The 15,238-nt window shown below is 44.3% G+C and overlaps 1 protein-coding gene across 1 annotated transcript in view; it reads left to right on the top strand.

Moving 5' to 3' along the window:
- MBTPS1 (membrane bound transcription factor peptidase, site 1) overlaps positions 1-12,059 on the top strand; it is a 362,069-nt gene extending 350,010 nt beyond the window's left edge. The window contains exons 22-23 of the mRNA XM_085638544.1: positions 9,907-10,037; positions 11,228-12,059. Coding sequence (XP_085494670.1) covers positions 9,907-10,037; positions 11,228-11,424 — 328 coding nt within the window. The 3' untranslated portion in view covers positions 11,425-12,059. The remainder of the gene's footprint in view (positions 1-9,906; positions 10,038-11,227) is intronic.
- The last annotated feature ends 3,179 nt before the right edge of the window (positions 12,060-15,238 follow it).

Here is a 15,238-nt window from a genome sequence, read left to right as displayed (position 1 = left end):
AAGCTACCAACCCAACCAGCACCTCTGCACCCGAATGCCCCAGGGCAGGTAATGGGTAACTGCTGGTGGTACTTTGGACCTTGGCTCCCTACGACCCTAAGTCCCGAAGGAGACCCCCCAGAAACCGATCACAAATAACTGTATGCAGCATATGCCTTATCTCCCATAGGGAAGCATTGCTGGGTAAAGACTCATTTAAATGAAATATTTACTTTCCTGTAAAAATTCATATTTTAAAGAGTGCTTACTTGATAGTGAAGGTCTTGGTATCAAAATGTATATAAAAATACCAATTATTTTTTCTAAATTGGTTTCGGATTTATTCTTGACAGTGTCTCTAATTTATTGCCTCTGGGAGTACAACAAATGCTTAACACTACCCTCTGATATGCCTAAACTAATCGCCCGCAATACCATATAAGAGTATTTAGTGTTCTCATTTTTGCCTCCGTAAACCAATAAGGGTTGCCTGTATTTTTTACACAGTGTACCTCGTCTTGGTCCACTATTTAAAGATCGAGCTTCCTACAGTAGGCAACAGGATTTGCCATCACCTTGCCCCGATGGCAGTCCATAACATCGGACAGGTAGGTTTTGCAGATCGTCTGAAGGGGCTACTCCCTCCTCTTCCTGACTACACCTCGCCCACTGCCACCAACTTGCGACAGAATGACAGAGGATCACCCATCTCTTCATTGCCAGGAGGTGATGGCTCGCTTTGCCAAGGGAGCCATAGAGAGGGTGCTGATACCAGAGATAGGCTGTGGTTGTTATTCCCGCTACTTTCTGGTGCCCAAATCCTATCTTAGACCTGCACCCTCTCAATTTCTTTCTCAAGAAGAAGTTCAAAATGCTTGTGCTAGTTCAGGTTCTTTCTGCCCTTGACGTGGAAGTCTGGATGGGAGCGTTGGACTTGTAGGATGCATACTTTAATATCGCTGGCATGCCTGCCCACAGGTGTTCCCTGCAGTTCACAGTGAGTCATGAGCATTTTTAGTTTGCTGTGCTTCCCTTTGGCCTCACCAGTGCCCTTCAGGTGTTCAACAAGGTGATGGCGGTGGTTGCAGTTCATCTGCGGACATCAGGGGTGCCAGTCTTCCCCTATCTCAACTGGCTGTTGAAGGAGGGCTCGCCCCAGGCTGATGTCTTCTCACCTCCAGAATATGGCGGAACTTCCTGCACTTGCTGAGGTTCAATATTAATGTGCCAAAGTCACACCTGACTCCCTCTCAGACTCTCCTTTTCATTGTAGCCGTTCTGGATGTGGTGCAGTTTTGGATTTTTCCTCCCGAACGACGATTGCAGTATATTAAGGCTATGATATCAATGTTTCAGCCTGTATCTTGGATTTCGGTGAGACTGAGGATGCTGGGCATCATGGCCTCCTGCATTCTGCTGGTGAAGCATGGCAGCTGGCATCTGCAGGTTCTGCAGGGGGACCTACAGTTCTAGTGGGTGCAGTATCAGGGGAATCTCTCCGACATTGTCCAGATCTCAGAGAGAACTGTAAAGGACATGCAGTGGTGGCTTACGAACTGCAGTTGTGTCAGCAGCAGACCGTTCTCACTTCCCCAACCAGATATGACAATAGTGACAGAAAAATCACTTCTGGAATGCTGCAGCTATCTCAGAGGGGTCGGGATCAAAAGGTTCTGGTCTCCGACGGAATCCAGACTCCACATCAACCTGTTGGAGCTCAGAGCGATCTAATTGGTATTGAAAGCCTTTTCTACCCTCCATCAAGGGAAGGCTAGTGCATTTGTTCATGGACAACACCACCGCCATGTGGTACTGTAACAAACCGGGTGGAAGGGGTTGTGGACCCTTTGTCAAGAGGCTTTGAATCTCTGGACATGCCTGGAACATCAGGGCATTTCCCTGGTGGTTCAACATCTAGAGGGCTCTCTGAAAACCAGTACGGACTAACTCAGCCAAAGATAACTAGTGGATCACAAATAGGGTGTCCAGCCAGTGGTGGTGCAAGGTCTTTTTCAGCAGTGGGTGGAGCCTTGGTTAGATCGGTATGCCTCTGCTGAGAATGCACAATGTCAGCAGTACTGCTCGCTGGAGTTTAGAAGGCAGTGTAGGAAGCGGACTCTCTATATAGTGTACCAAAATGAGGTGCACTGTACAGAGTTTTCAGCTATCCCTTATTGTACAGGGGCTTGCTCTAGCAATCCCAATGTGTGCTATTTGTGGTAGTGTGGTCGAACAGCCTTAGGCTTATCAGAGGGGAGTGTTAGTCATTTGTTGCACACTCCGAGTCAATAAATGAGACACTCACTCAGGAAGGAAATCCAAGACCAATTTAGAAAAATAACATATTTTTATATTTATTTAGACACCAAGATCTGCTGGATTATTTAAGTATTTTTTGAGTTAGCGATTTTCAGGCACTTTGAAATTACAGCGGTAAGGTTTGAGGCATGATCCTTGAACGCAAAAATGATATCCTATGGGAGAAACATACACTGCATAGGGTCACTTGCAAACGACTTGCAGGATTGTTCTTTCTGGACTTAAGGTAAGCAGGGGCCAAGGTCCTTAGAACCACCAGCAGTTTTGGTTCTTCTTCCCTGGGGTGTCCAGGTGCAGAGGTGCTGGTCACAATGGTAGCCTCGAACGCTACCGCAAAAGTCTATGGAGAAACCTGTAAGCAGAAAAATGCTGCCAGTGGGGACTTGAAGATAAGTCTGTCAGAACCTAAAGGGAGGCTCCGTTCTTGAGGGTCTCTGGATCAAGGGTGCATGGTTGGTAGGCTTGAACTCAAGCTGGAAAGCTTGGGTGCAGAGGTGTTTTGTCCAACATGTCGCTTGCATTGGAGGCTCTCCCTTTTGGGGTTGACCTGGAGATGGGGACAAAACATTACTGCAGGGCCTCTCTGGTAATGCTATAGTCACTGATCGGTAGGTCGATCTTGATGTTGGGGTCTTGGCTGGACACTGAACAAGCCTTGGCTGCTGCAAGGAGTCGGTACCCCAGGTATTGGTGCAGGGCAGCTTCTGGGGTCCTGGCGTCTCCAAACTTGGTGGGGAGATGGATCTGACCTCCATGGTGACCTCCTCTTGGGTGGCTGGTGCACCCGTGGATTGATGGTCAGTGGATTGGTAAACCGGACGTTGCGGTCGGTGCCTGCAGGTTGCAGGGAAGTGCCTTCTCCACTTCAAGGGACAGGCTGATGGGTTGGCGAAATGCTGGCAGCTCTCAGAGGCTTTTAGAGGATGCACAGCTGCAGGATGAGTCGGGTCTTTGTAATTGTCGAGACCGAGACAGAAACAGGCAGGCAGGGTTTGGCACCAAGTCCACAGCTAATCTTCAGTTCTTGCGGTCTTCAGCTCTTCTTTGTCCTTCTTCTTTGATAAGGTGAATCTGAGTAAGGGGGCTACCTAACTTCTAAATGTAGGGGTGTTAAGGGGAGTGAAGGGTAGTAGCCAATTGGCTAATTACCCTTGGAGTCACTACACCCTCTATATGACAACTTCCTGTGGGGATTGGGCATAACCCTGCCTCAGAGTTCCTAATTACACCAAAAACATTTGGTGGTGTGACTAGCCTGGTGGTGCAACACACCTACTGCATAGCTAATTTCCTACCTGTCCTGGTGCCAAATGGGCCTCCAGGCCGCGGGTGGCATCTACCAGGTCTAGGGAAAGCCATGGTCGCATATCAAAGGTGGCAGGGATTTTGAAGTCCCTGGCCTTGATGTGCTAAGTCACTAGCCATCTTACTGGATGAGGTATGAACATTTCCCTGTGGAGCAGCCATTGTTTCTGGCCTCTGAAAGCATGGGCTCTCACCTGCGTGGCGTCAGAAACTTGTCTATGGTTGCAGGCTGGTCAATACCAGCCAGCACACTAGAGGTCTAGTAAGGTCATAATAAATCCAATACTGGAATCGGTATGGATTTATTAAGACCAGGTGTTTGATACTAAACACCATAGGTTTCAAGTGAAGCAATCCTGTAGCTGGGGAACTCTTAATGACGAGTGCCAAGTGCATAAACTTAAATTGGCTTCCCTGTTCACTTGTGCCATCTAGTAATTGAACTAGACCGCACAGGGGCTTATCCGCTCATGCAGATATGGGATATCTGCACCCTGCCTTAGGGCTAAAAGGCCTGCTGTAAGGGTGTCTTACATATATCCCATTCAGTGACTTTGGCATGTCACACAGTGAGTGTGCCAGGTCATGTTTTCATTCATGGTTTGCACCATGATAAGCAGTCTGTGATGCCAGGCTGAATGCAATTTGTATGGGGGTCCATTAGAGTGGCATAAGGCATTCTGCAGCACTTAGAGACCCTATTTTATAACCATGCCCCAGGTGCAAGGGGTACCATTTACTTGGGTCTTACAGGGGAGCTAAAGTGTGTGTCAATTGTGTGATAGACCATTTTACCTTGTTTCAGGGAAAGGGCACTGGGGACTGGTTAAAAGAATTCCAGTGCACATTAGTACCAGTGTCAAAACATGAGGCTGACCATGACAAAAAAGGGCACTTTCCTACAAGCAGCTCTCGCTTGGACAGCCCGGTCCGTCGAGATGGGCATTTTGCCCGTTCTTTCCTTCAGGACTTCCCAATATGAAATTGGTCTGCAGACCCACCTCTGAGGGTGGTATTGCTTCGGTCTCTATTCTAATGGAAGGAATCTGTGGCTAGAAGTCTCTATCAGATGAAAAAGTTACTTACCTTCCTTAATGCCTTATCTGGTAGAGACTCTAGCTAGCCAATGTCTAGTATCATATAAACTGTTGAATTGATGTACAAGGCTTGTAGACATGCAAAGTCTTTAGGCAACTGTAAAATATATCCATTTCAAAATAATTTGGTAAAATTATTTTGCAAAATTATTTTTCTAATATCTTCAAAATATGACTTGTCTTCTGCCCTCGCAGACCAATGTATAATAACCACACATTTGTTGCTGGTGAGGTGCTTCACCGGAAAAGGTGTCCTTACAATGACATCCGGATACGTGGCCTGAGAAACCAGTCCTATATCTGGACTAAAGTGTCCCCACCTCTGCAGCAGTCTGGCTTACTGAGGTTTTCCTCAAAAATTTACTTGGTGAAAGAAACCTAAATTTTTAAGTCCTTTCTCATTTTATAGTGTGCCAGCATCTTAAAACACTACATCACCCTCTTCTCTGCCATCAAAATATATTTGTATTACAAGGAGTTCCTCTCTAAGGCCATCCAAGCAGTTTCCTCTCTCTCGAATTTTGTCACTAAGCCACCTAACTAGCACCATTACGTCCCTCAAGTGAACAAGTTCACAACTTTATTCTTAGATGATATGCAGACAATTGCTTTGTTTTTCAGCTCTTCAGTCATGCTCCTTCACAATCTATTCCAACCTTTTTTTACAGCCCTTTTCAACGACTTTCCAATAAAGCTTAACAACATCACTTTTCTCCGTCCTTCAGGCTTGATCTCATTTGTTCACAACAACCTTCTTTCTGAATCTCATTGACCGCTGTAGATATCCTTAAGGTTCCATTTGGCTGAAAACAGTGTCTGTACCGAGTATCTCTGGGAAGCCACATGCGTAGTGTCATCAGCCATTGAGAGTAGCTGACACCTATAACTTCTGTGTCCCATATTTTGGTGATAGCCTTTATGTTCTATGATAATGAGGCACCTATTAAAGGAGCCCACATCTGCACATGAAAGTCACTATCTATAGCCTTATGTAAATGACGAGAGACCTCATGGGAAGGTGGAAGCAAAAAGGACTCCACTCCTCACCTGTACTGCAGCACTTGTGCCAGACAGATTCTCTTGTCAATTGCCATGGGAAGAGCTTGATGCAACCTAGAGCAGAATATCTCTCAAGATCTAAATCCAGTACTCCAAAGACTTTGTACTATCAACAACACCAGCTCCAGTCTGAGCTCATTGGTCCGTATTCCTGGGCAGTAGTCCAAGACTGAATTTTGTTTTTGCTCTGATGGCTTTGGTCGCTTCCAATGTGGATGAAGCCCAATGCCTCCTGTAGATGGTCTCCGTTATTGTCTAAATGTGGCATAGGCCTATCACCTGGCTCTACCTCCTGTCCTGTGGTTGAGCCCAGCTCCCCCACTGGTTGAGTAGCTATTGAGACGGCGAGCATGTGATGCTTCTTCACACACAAGGCAGTCCTCTCCCAGACCCTGGTCCCACTTTGGGTCCACGCTAAAGAGCAGATTCACTAGAAGGGTCTAGCCCCAGCTCTGTTTGTGCCCCTTAAAAACTGCCTCCACTACTGCTAAAAGGTGGTCCCCTCACACTTGGAGCACCATACCTGGGGGTACACGACCCACACAAACCACTCTGTCCCTCAACGTCCTTGAGGATCAGGACTTGACACATTTGGGGACTCCAGATTCAGGCCAGGTACCCACAGTCACTCTCTTCAGGACTTATTTAAAGTTTGACAGACAGGATACTCTGTCACAAATGTGGCGGATGTCCTTTCCACTGTATTACAAGTGCATCAAAGCATACAGTGATTGTGCACTTGAAATTGGACTTGTTGTATTCCTCGGATGCTTAGGACCATGTGAGAAACACCCTCTTTTTATGCACTGCTCTGAATCCTAAAACGTGGTAAAAGCGGCAAAACCTCATTTGTCATATTTCACTTTCTAGAAGGAAAAAAACCCAGTGGCACTGAAAGTTAAATGTCATCTGTCTACTGCAACACCGTGTGTGCCATCCACTTGTCTACATGGCTCACTTCTACATGTGTACCTTACTGTTGCAGCTTTTAAACCTGCAAACAATTTATATCCTACATTTAAATATTAAATGTCACCCCTATGTAGGCCCTTGTAGTTGACAAGGTAGGGTGCCTAGTATTTAAGTGGTACATGCAAGAATTTAGTGTTGGCATATACCTGAAGTGACTAGTCCCCAAAAACTATTTTACTGTTGTAGCTGTTTCCATGAGAAGAACTAAAGTTTAGAACAAAACACTATTTCTGCCAACTTGGTCTTAGTATAAGCTACAGGAATGAGTCCACCACTTTTTTTTATTACTATTGAAAGTTCAGGTCACTGTTGAATTAGGATCTTTAACAAATATTTAGGAAATGTACATTTCTGATAGACTTTTAGCTGCAGATTCCTCACCTTTTTAGTATTCCCATCTGCGTGTTGGTAAGTGGTGCTGTGCAGCTCCACACGGACTATGTTCTGCTTCAGAAACAACATGCGGAGCCTTTGTAGGCATGACTCAAGCAATTTGACATCAGCTCCTTTCTACTTCACAAGGCGCGTATCTGGAGCTACATCTCATCTCTTTGAGACCCTTCTTTTCCTCAAAAAATTGTAAAACAGAGTGCAAGGGAAATGCCCTCTCCCAAACCAGTTTTAAACCCTGTATGGACTGTCGAACAGACCCTCATCAGGTTGGCGCCTGGGACCAAGTCAAAACTCTAAGGGTTGCGGTGATTGCGCATTGATGAACCCGAAGGCTATATGAGAACTCGAGGAGAAACTGTACATTCCCAAGCACTGGAAGAGTCCACCACAACCCCGCTCCAAGTCAGAAATTGGATCTCAGTCCCATTACATATCTAGGAGTTGCAGGAGTTTTTCCAGGAGGTCGGTCATCGTCTTGATCAAAGTTGTCGGGTAAGTTAACAAAAAAACACTAGAAATCTAAGGCAGTATCAGTTCTATTCTCGCTGCTCTCGCTCTCCTGAGAAGGCGTGGACCCATACTTTTGTCACTCCCAAAATTGATTGATATTGGAGCCTATTCCACAACATGTTCTAGCACACCCTTATTTCCCTGGCTTTCCAATAGAAGATTTCTGCTAGGCTATGCTACGACTCTTGGTGATCCTTGCCTGCTCTGTCTGGAACACCTTCAGGCCCCATGGAGCTTTGAGGCCCTTTTTCTAGAATTTGCCTGCAGTACCAGTTGGGCCCCCCGAGGCATCATTGGGCTGACCTCCAGCTTCAGTTCTGACTCCTCCTCCAACATCAAAGTCTGCACTGGGTTCTGATACTTCAACACCGGTGCTGACTCCATCGACGCCGGAAGACAAGGTGCCTATTTTACTCTGACTCAGAGTCGATGCCTGTTCAACCTTGACAAAGCTCTGCTTCTTCCACCTGAGCCTTCATAAAAGAGAACACAAGCTCTGCATTCCCTGTTTGGCACAGATTTGGATAATAATTATGACCTTGGTAATCATATTGTCCAGCCGTACCATGAACAGAATTGATATGACTGGTTACAAGAGGGTAGTGGACTTGATCCTCTCAGCCCCTGTGGCATGACAAAGGGAGAGAGAGAAGCCAATGTTGCAAACCTTTCAAAAAATGCATATAAACTGGGGGCTTAACACGGAGGGCTGATCTGGCAATTACATAAAATCTGAAAAAGCCAAAAGGTACACTTTAACTGTGCCCAGAGCAAAACAAGTAACAAAATGTCAGATAACTTTGCCTGGAGTACTGCACCAAGCCACAAGTTTGTCCCAACTGGCATATACAGTTTTTGTCAAGGGATGCCTGGCATCCAAGACACAGCAGCCACCCAGGAAGAGGTAGCAGTGCTCCTATAGGTCAGATCCATCTACCTTAAAGTGTGGGAACACCAGGACTTACCGGAGCCACGCTGTACAAATACCTGGGGTACTGGGCCCCTTGCAGCAACTAAGGCTTGTTGTGTCCAGTCCGGACACAAACGCAGAGGAAGATCAACCTGCACGTCGAGGGACTTCTGGGACAGTGAAACCCACGAGCGGCCCAGCTGCCCTGTTTGCCCCTCTGTAGCAGAAACAAAGACAAAGAGTGAGTCTGTGACTGCAGCCACACTATACCTCAAAGCACATCTGCACCCGCGCCCCAGAGCCAGTGTCCAAGGGAGCCTCCCCAAATCCCTGCTTGCAGCCTCTTTGCAACTGAACCGTTCCCCATTAAAGTGAATGGGCTACCCGATGCTGTGACACATCTCTGCACACTGACACCCCAGAGCCCCCTGTGGCCTTGGACCTAGCCTCATACTTACCTTAAGTGAGTCAACTTTTGAATACTGTAAATATTCATAACTCAAAAAGTACTTGCCTGATTCAGATGATCTCTGTATGTAAATTCATATAAATGTATGTTATTTTTATATACGTTGGTGACGGATTTCTTTTTTGGGTGTGTGTCTCTCATTTATTGCCTTTGTGTATGCAATAAATGCTTAGCACTACCCTCTGATATGCCTAACTGCTCGCCCACACTAAGAAAAAAGAAAGCATTTGGGGTGTCATTTGTGCCTCTGTAATTCCTTTGTGGTTTGCCTAGACTCTTTGCACAGTGTACCTCTTTTTGGCCCTCTATATGTTATGCTAACCGGTATTTATTAAGCGCACGGCTACTCCCGGGAGTGTCCCGGCGCTCAAGACAAAAGACCCGCAACACTGAGCCAAAGTACTACAGTATAAGGCTGCTGTTGGAAAACCAAAGTTTTAAATTTCCTTCTGAAAGCCAACTTCCTTCAAAATATTTTCCATTTGTATTAAGCTGGGAATTTGAATATATTAATTGCAGACTGCTGATGTCAGATTGCTGCACAGTGCTCATGCTAGTTAGTATTGTACTGCAAGACATAAGTCCTATTGTTCAATGGTAACTATGCCTAAATGAAACATTCTTGGAACTAATTACATTTTTCTAAAATAATTGCTTTTTGTTCATGAGTGCAACAAAAATCTAAATTAATGTTTTACTTGTTACAACAGTATTATCTTCTCTTGGATACAGTTGATTTATGACTAATGCCCCGTTTCCCATAATGGCATGATATTTTGGGCAATACAGTACTTAAAAAAAGAAAATAAAAAAAAGTTTTCCTTCAAAAGTAATGTAAAACAAATACCTGATAAACTAACATTGGTAATTATCACAACTTTTCTGCTTTGCAGTAACCTTTGGAAACATCAAAAGCTTTTGTCAATTGACCTGGATAAGGTGGTGTTGCCCAATGCTCGGCAGAGTCGTCCCCAAGTCCGACCTCTTTCACCTGGAGAAAGTGGTGCTTGGGACATTCCAGGAGGTTAGTGTCGGAATGTATGGCTGTCTAAAACCACTTTCATAACTTGTCCCAATTTACTTTTGTGGTGAACTCCTCCAATGTTTTCATCAGTTGGGGTAGATTTGTGCACAACTTTGATTTATTGGAACATTTTTCGAAGCTTGGAGGGAGGGAAGTCAGTGAGGCAGTCTAGATCCCCACTGTATGGGAATATTTTGCTTCCTTTCATGGCATCATCACAGTGAATGGCTAAATGTTTGTTTTGAAGAGAATTCAGTGTAGTTGTTTTAGCCATGGTGTTATAATACAAATTTGAATGTGATAATGGTGTTGATAAAGTTTCTGTGAAAGACAGTTGTTTTGGTCATAGTGTGACGGTGTTTTACTCTCACTCTATTTTTGTCTGTGCAAGTTTCTGAAGTCACTACCGGTTAATGCATGTCACTTGCCAGCACAAATATTGTCAGTTGGAATTGACTGCAATTGCAATAACGACTGCTTCCCAACCGTTGAAGTGTTGTTTTTGCTCAATCTAACTTTTACAAAATATTTCCAATACTTAACTACCTGCTGCCATTTTGTTAATGGCATAAGATCTCTAGTGGTGCAGCAGATGTCCCAACATGATCTTGTAACAACACTGTCTCAAACTATCAGACTTGGCCTTAGTCTTTAACATGGATTGTAAAATGCATTGGAATGAGTTCCTGCCTCAGTGTCCACACTCCTTTATTTATTGACCTGGCGGGACCAGGCTGTATGTAAGCATGCTTTGTATCACTAATCTCTTTTGTGTGGCCTCCAGAAGCTTTAAAAAGGGGTTGAAAGTCAAGCTGCAGGGAATTTTGATTGGGTGTCCTAGTTAACAGCTGGGGCAGGACTCTGCAAGTCTCCCTGACTTAGTGCTTTTTTGCTGCTGGAAAATAAGGCAATTGTTTTAAGTTACTATCATACTTCCCTAATGCTCCTTGTGTAAGTTTAAGCTCTACTACAAGAGTCTTGAGTTCAAACTACTAACTTCATTATTGTATGCTTTCTACAATATCCGGCAATTAATATTCTTGCTGTCTGCAAATTGAAGTTTCCACTAAGTTGAATCCCTGGTTTACATAAATTGTTTTACTAATGCTTCTGGCATCAACCAGGAAATTGAATCTTGTTTCAAAACACATTTCTCAGGGAAAATAGTAATTCTTATTCTCTTTTTAAAGGTATAATGCCTGGCCGCTACAATCAAGATGTGGGGCAGACAATTCCAGTCTTTGCTTTTTTTGGGGCCATGCTGGTCTTGGCGTTTTTTGTGGTGCAATTCAACAAAGCAAAGAGCAAGCCAAAGAGACGGAAGCCAAGGGTCAAGCGACCACAGATCATCCAGCAGTTCCATCAACCAAAGACACCATCTGTGTGACTAACTACGGGCACCTTAAAAGATGTGCAGGATATGAGAGTGGAGTTTGTTCTCTAAGGAGGCCAGCTGGGTTTGGCTTGTACAACAGCTCTGCCATGGAAATCACTTTATGTGCTCTGCTGGCAAACAGACTCGCGTGATGGAATGTAAATATCACCTTTTGAGCAACGATATCTCACCAAAGACGTCCTATTCTCTTTAATAAAGGTGGCATTCTCTACATATCCAGCGAGAAATATTCATTTTTTAAAAGAAAGTAAAAAAACACAAAAAAATGGAACTGAAATTTGATAAACTATTTTCTATATTTATTATTGAAAAATAAGTCACTTTATGGACTTTGCTACTTGGTCGTCAAAATGAAAGAGAAAAATTCCTGGATGAATTGCAATTTTCTGAACTGTTTCCTGATTCGTGTCTGACATGTTTATTATTCGATGGAGGAAGAAGTTTAAAATCCACCACAGATGAAGGGGCACAAATCTATCTGGAAGGGAACTAGGCAAAAATTTGTGAGACATTGACCAGTTTATTTTTTATAACTTAACTATCAAGAGTTTTGTAATTGCTTTGGTTATGATTTCACCATTGTTGGTGAAGTACATTTTCAATAAATATTCATCATCTAGCTGAAATCTTGCATGATGTAATGTATTTTTTTTTTAATACCCGGTATGATTCAAGTCTGGTTAGGAAGGTTTCTGGATTTCAGATGAATGTTGTGCTGGTGCTCATTTTAGACAGACGCTTCGCCTGGATTTTAAAAATAAAAAAAATAAAAAATGTATTTTAAGGTGGGTTTTGAGGGAATCTTCTAAACTTGTTACATCACCCAGTTAGTTTTTGGACTTCCTACTACATTCAAGAATCCTTCATTTAGCTTTCACTTATTAGGCAAATCAATCTGGTTTATCTTGGCAGCAGACCATTGCTATCCGGGATCCACAAACTGAATAATTTCAAGACATTGAAATGGGCTTTACTCATGCCACTGTGATAGAAAAGGTATTTGATGTACATGTGCTTAAAGCTTTAAATAGTTCGATGTTTAATTAGTGCTTAAATGTGAAAATGTAACATAGCTTAGTTGATGTAAGATTGGTCCTGTGAAGAGAAACTTGATCTTGAACCTTGTTTGTCATGGAAGAAGTTTTGAGGAATTTTGGAAAGGTCACAATGTATTATCTGCTCAAAGGGTGAATGTTAGCTGAATTTCCAGTTTCAGCTAGCCAGTCTCCTGGAGCGCAATGTTTCCACCATCAACCTGTCGGCTGCATCAAAATTTCAGATCTGGAACTGATTTTATTTATTCAACGTTATTGAAGGATTTGAGACTGAATGTGAGTTTGTGCCAAGAACTCTAATGTGATTTGGCTTTGTGCTAATACAAAGCCAACTAACAAAAATATTATTGGCGAAACGATTGCTTTTCATTTATTGGCATGGATGGTAAAGTTGCAGTTGGGGATAGTTTTATGTATGGTGACTGCAGTGTTAAATATGTTTCCTGATTCACTAGGTGTAGTGTTCTCTAAGCGGTGATAAATTTGGCAACAGGACAAAGAAACAATATCCAGGTAAAAAAGAAAAACACTGCCAATTTTAGTAACTATGTTGCTTTTCTGATAGACTTGTAAGCACAGTTTTTTCACCTTTTGAATATTCACCAGCTGTCATGCTGGATCTGGTAACTTTTCAGCAGTAATTCTGCACGTTTGCAGGTGGCGCCTGTCAGCTCTGCAATCACTCCGTTCTCTGACAAAAATGGTGTGTGGAGCCTATGTAGATGCCACTCCTGCATGCAGAGGTCAGTTCCTTTCTTTCTTTACCATCAGACGTGCATGGATCCTGATCAATCTTAAATCTCTTTGAGACTCTTAACTTGATCAAAAAATTGCTTTACAGTGCGCAAGTGGCATGTCCACTCTCAGAACAAGTTTTGAGCCCTGTAAGGACTGTAGCGAATGAATGTCCAGCTCAGATCCTCACCGGATTTACTTGCAGTGCCTGGGTTCGAGCCACATCAATGAACCACAAAGGCAATACGAGACCACGAGGTAAAACTCTACATCGCCAAGCAGCATAAAACTCCACAACGTGATCAGTCCATGTCAAAAGTTCGGTCTGAGATCCATTCAAGATTCAGAAGTCGCTGCAGTAGTTTCGGTGGTCTGTATTCCTTTCAATCCAAATCTTTGGGTAAGTCCAAAAAAGCACAAGAAATCTAAGCAGGACTCCGCCCCTTCCTGACACTCTCACTGCCTCTAAGAAGGAGTGGGGGTGGCACTGTACATCTTGATCTCTCTCCCGAAGTTGTTCGCCTTCAAAGCCAATCCTGTTACGTGTTCCAGCGCAACTTGAGTTTCAGGTGCCACCTGCCATTCGTAAGCAGATTGAAGATTTCTGTATGCCCATCCTCCGATTCTACGGATCTTTGCCAAATCCCTCTGGTGCGCTTGTGGGCCCCACAGAGCTGAGAGGTTCTCCACGTGGGTTACCATCAGTCTGTTAGCCCTTGGCACAAGCTGGACCCACTGAGCCCATAACAGGGCCACATCCGGCTGCAATCTAGACATCAAGGTCCAGACTGGTTCCTAGCGCATCAAAACTGACTTAGTTGATGCTGGAAGACGAGGCCCCAATCTTTTCCTGATGTCAAATTGGCGCTGGTTCGACTCAACCAAAGTCGCGACAGGCTGCCGAAGGGGCTCCAATTCCTCCTCTTGCTCTGCCTCCACAACAACAAACGCACATATTGCATTCCCTGTTTGGCATGGACTTGAATAATGATTACGATGCAAGTAATGAGATTGGCCGACCTGATCACCTATGATACCTCTCCTGACTCCAGTATCCTGGAAAGCGTCCTATGCAATGGTTATGTTTGGGTTGGCTGAACTCCTTCCCCTCCAGCTTCCAACCTTGTAGGTCAAGACTAATCTACTTAAGGAGGTTCTTCAGCATGGGCAGACATCTACTAAGCACCTCTTACTATTTAAGAAGGCCCTTACGGATTCTTTGTTTGGGGCTTGGCCAAACCTTGCTCAGGATAACTGGTCAACTGTCCCATTGCACAATGCCACTCCCTGCCCAATGTGACCATGCGGTTTTTTTTTTATCTCTGAACCCCTCACCTGAAAGCTTACTGGTGCAGGTGTCTACAAGTAAGAGTAATGCAAAAACAACAGTTGATGAACAGAATGCAGAACAATGTCATCCCTGGACTGGAAACAAGCATCCTAGGACCGGTTTCGGGGTTTCACCCCTGTTCAGCCAGGATAGCTTGATTCCAGTGGCATGGAGTTACAAGTAAGAGTGATCTCAATACATTTATAATGACTTACACTGAGACGGAGTCTACACAGGTGGAGGCATTTGGGAAGAGGGTGTTCGAGGCATATGAGCTGCAGATCACACACTTAGGATAGTAGATCACCATCTGGTGTTGGGCTCGGATGCTTGCAGGTTGTTGTTGTCTTCGGAAGAAGTCTTTGGTCATGAGATAGGTGACTCCTCCCTTGGACGACAGTGCGCATGGGCATCGACTCCATCCTCAGATTGTTTTTTTCCGCCATTGGGTTCGGATGCAACTTTTCCGCTCCAGTTGGAAATATCATTTCCAAGCTTCTCCAAGTGAAAAACTTCACAACAAAACATCGAAACACCTTCATCCTCGACATCGATTACATTGGCTCGATTCCGGACGTCGACGCAGCCCGCTGGGCCTATCCACGCCGTGAGGCCTACTGCTCATGGAAAGGACTCCGTTCAAAAAATTCCCCCAGTGTGGAGCAAAATTTCCGCACAGTGACCA

The sequence above is a fragment of the Triturus cristatus genome, chromosome 12 (assembly GCF_964204655.1).
Source record: "Triturus cristatus chromosome 12, aTriCri1.1, whole genome shotgun sequence".
NCBI classification, from domain to species: domain Eukaryota; kingdom Metazoa; phylum Chordata; class Amphibia; order Caudata; family Salamandridae; genus Triturus; species Triturus cristatus.
Note: the sequence above shows the minus strand (reverse complement) of the source record. Positions and strands in the feature narration are given on the sequence as shown.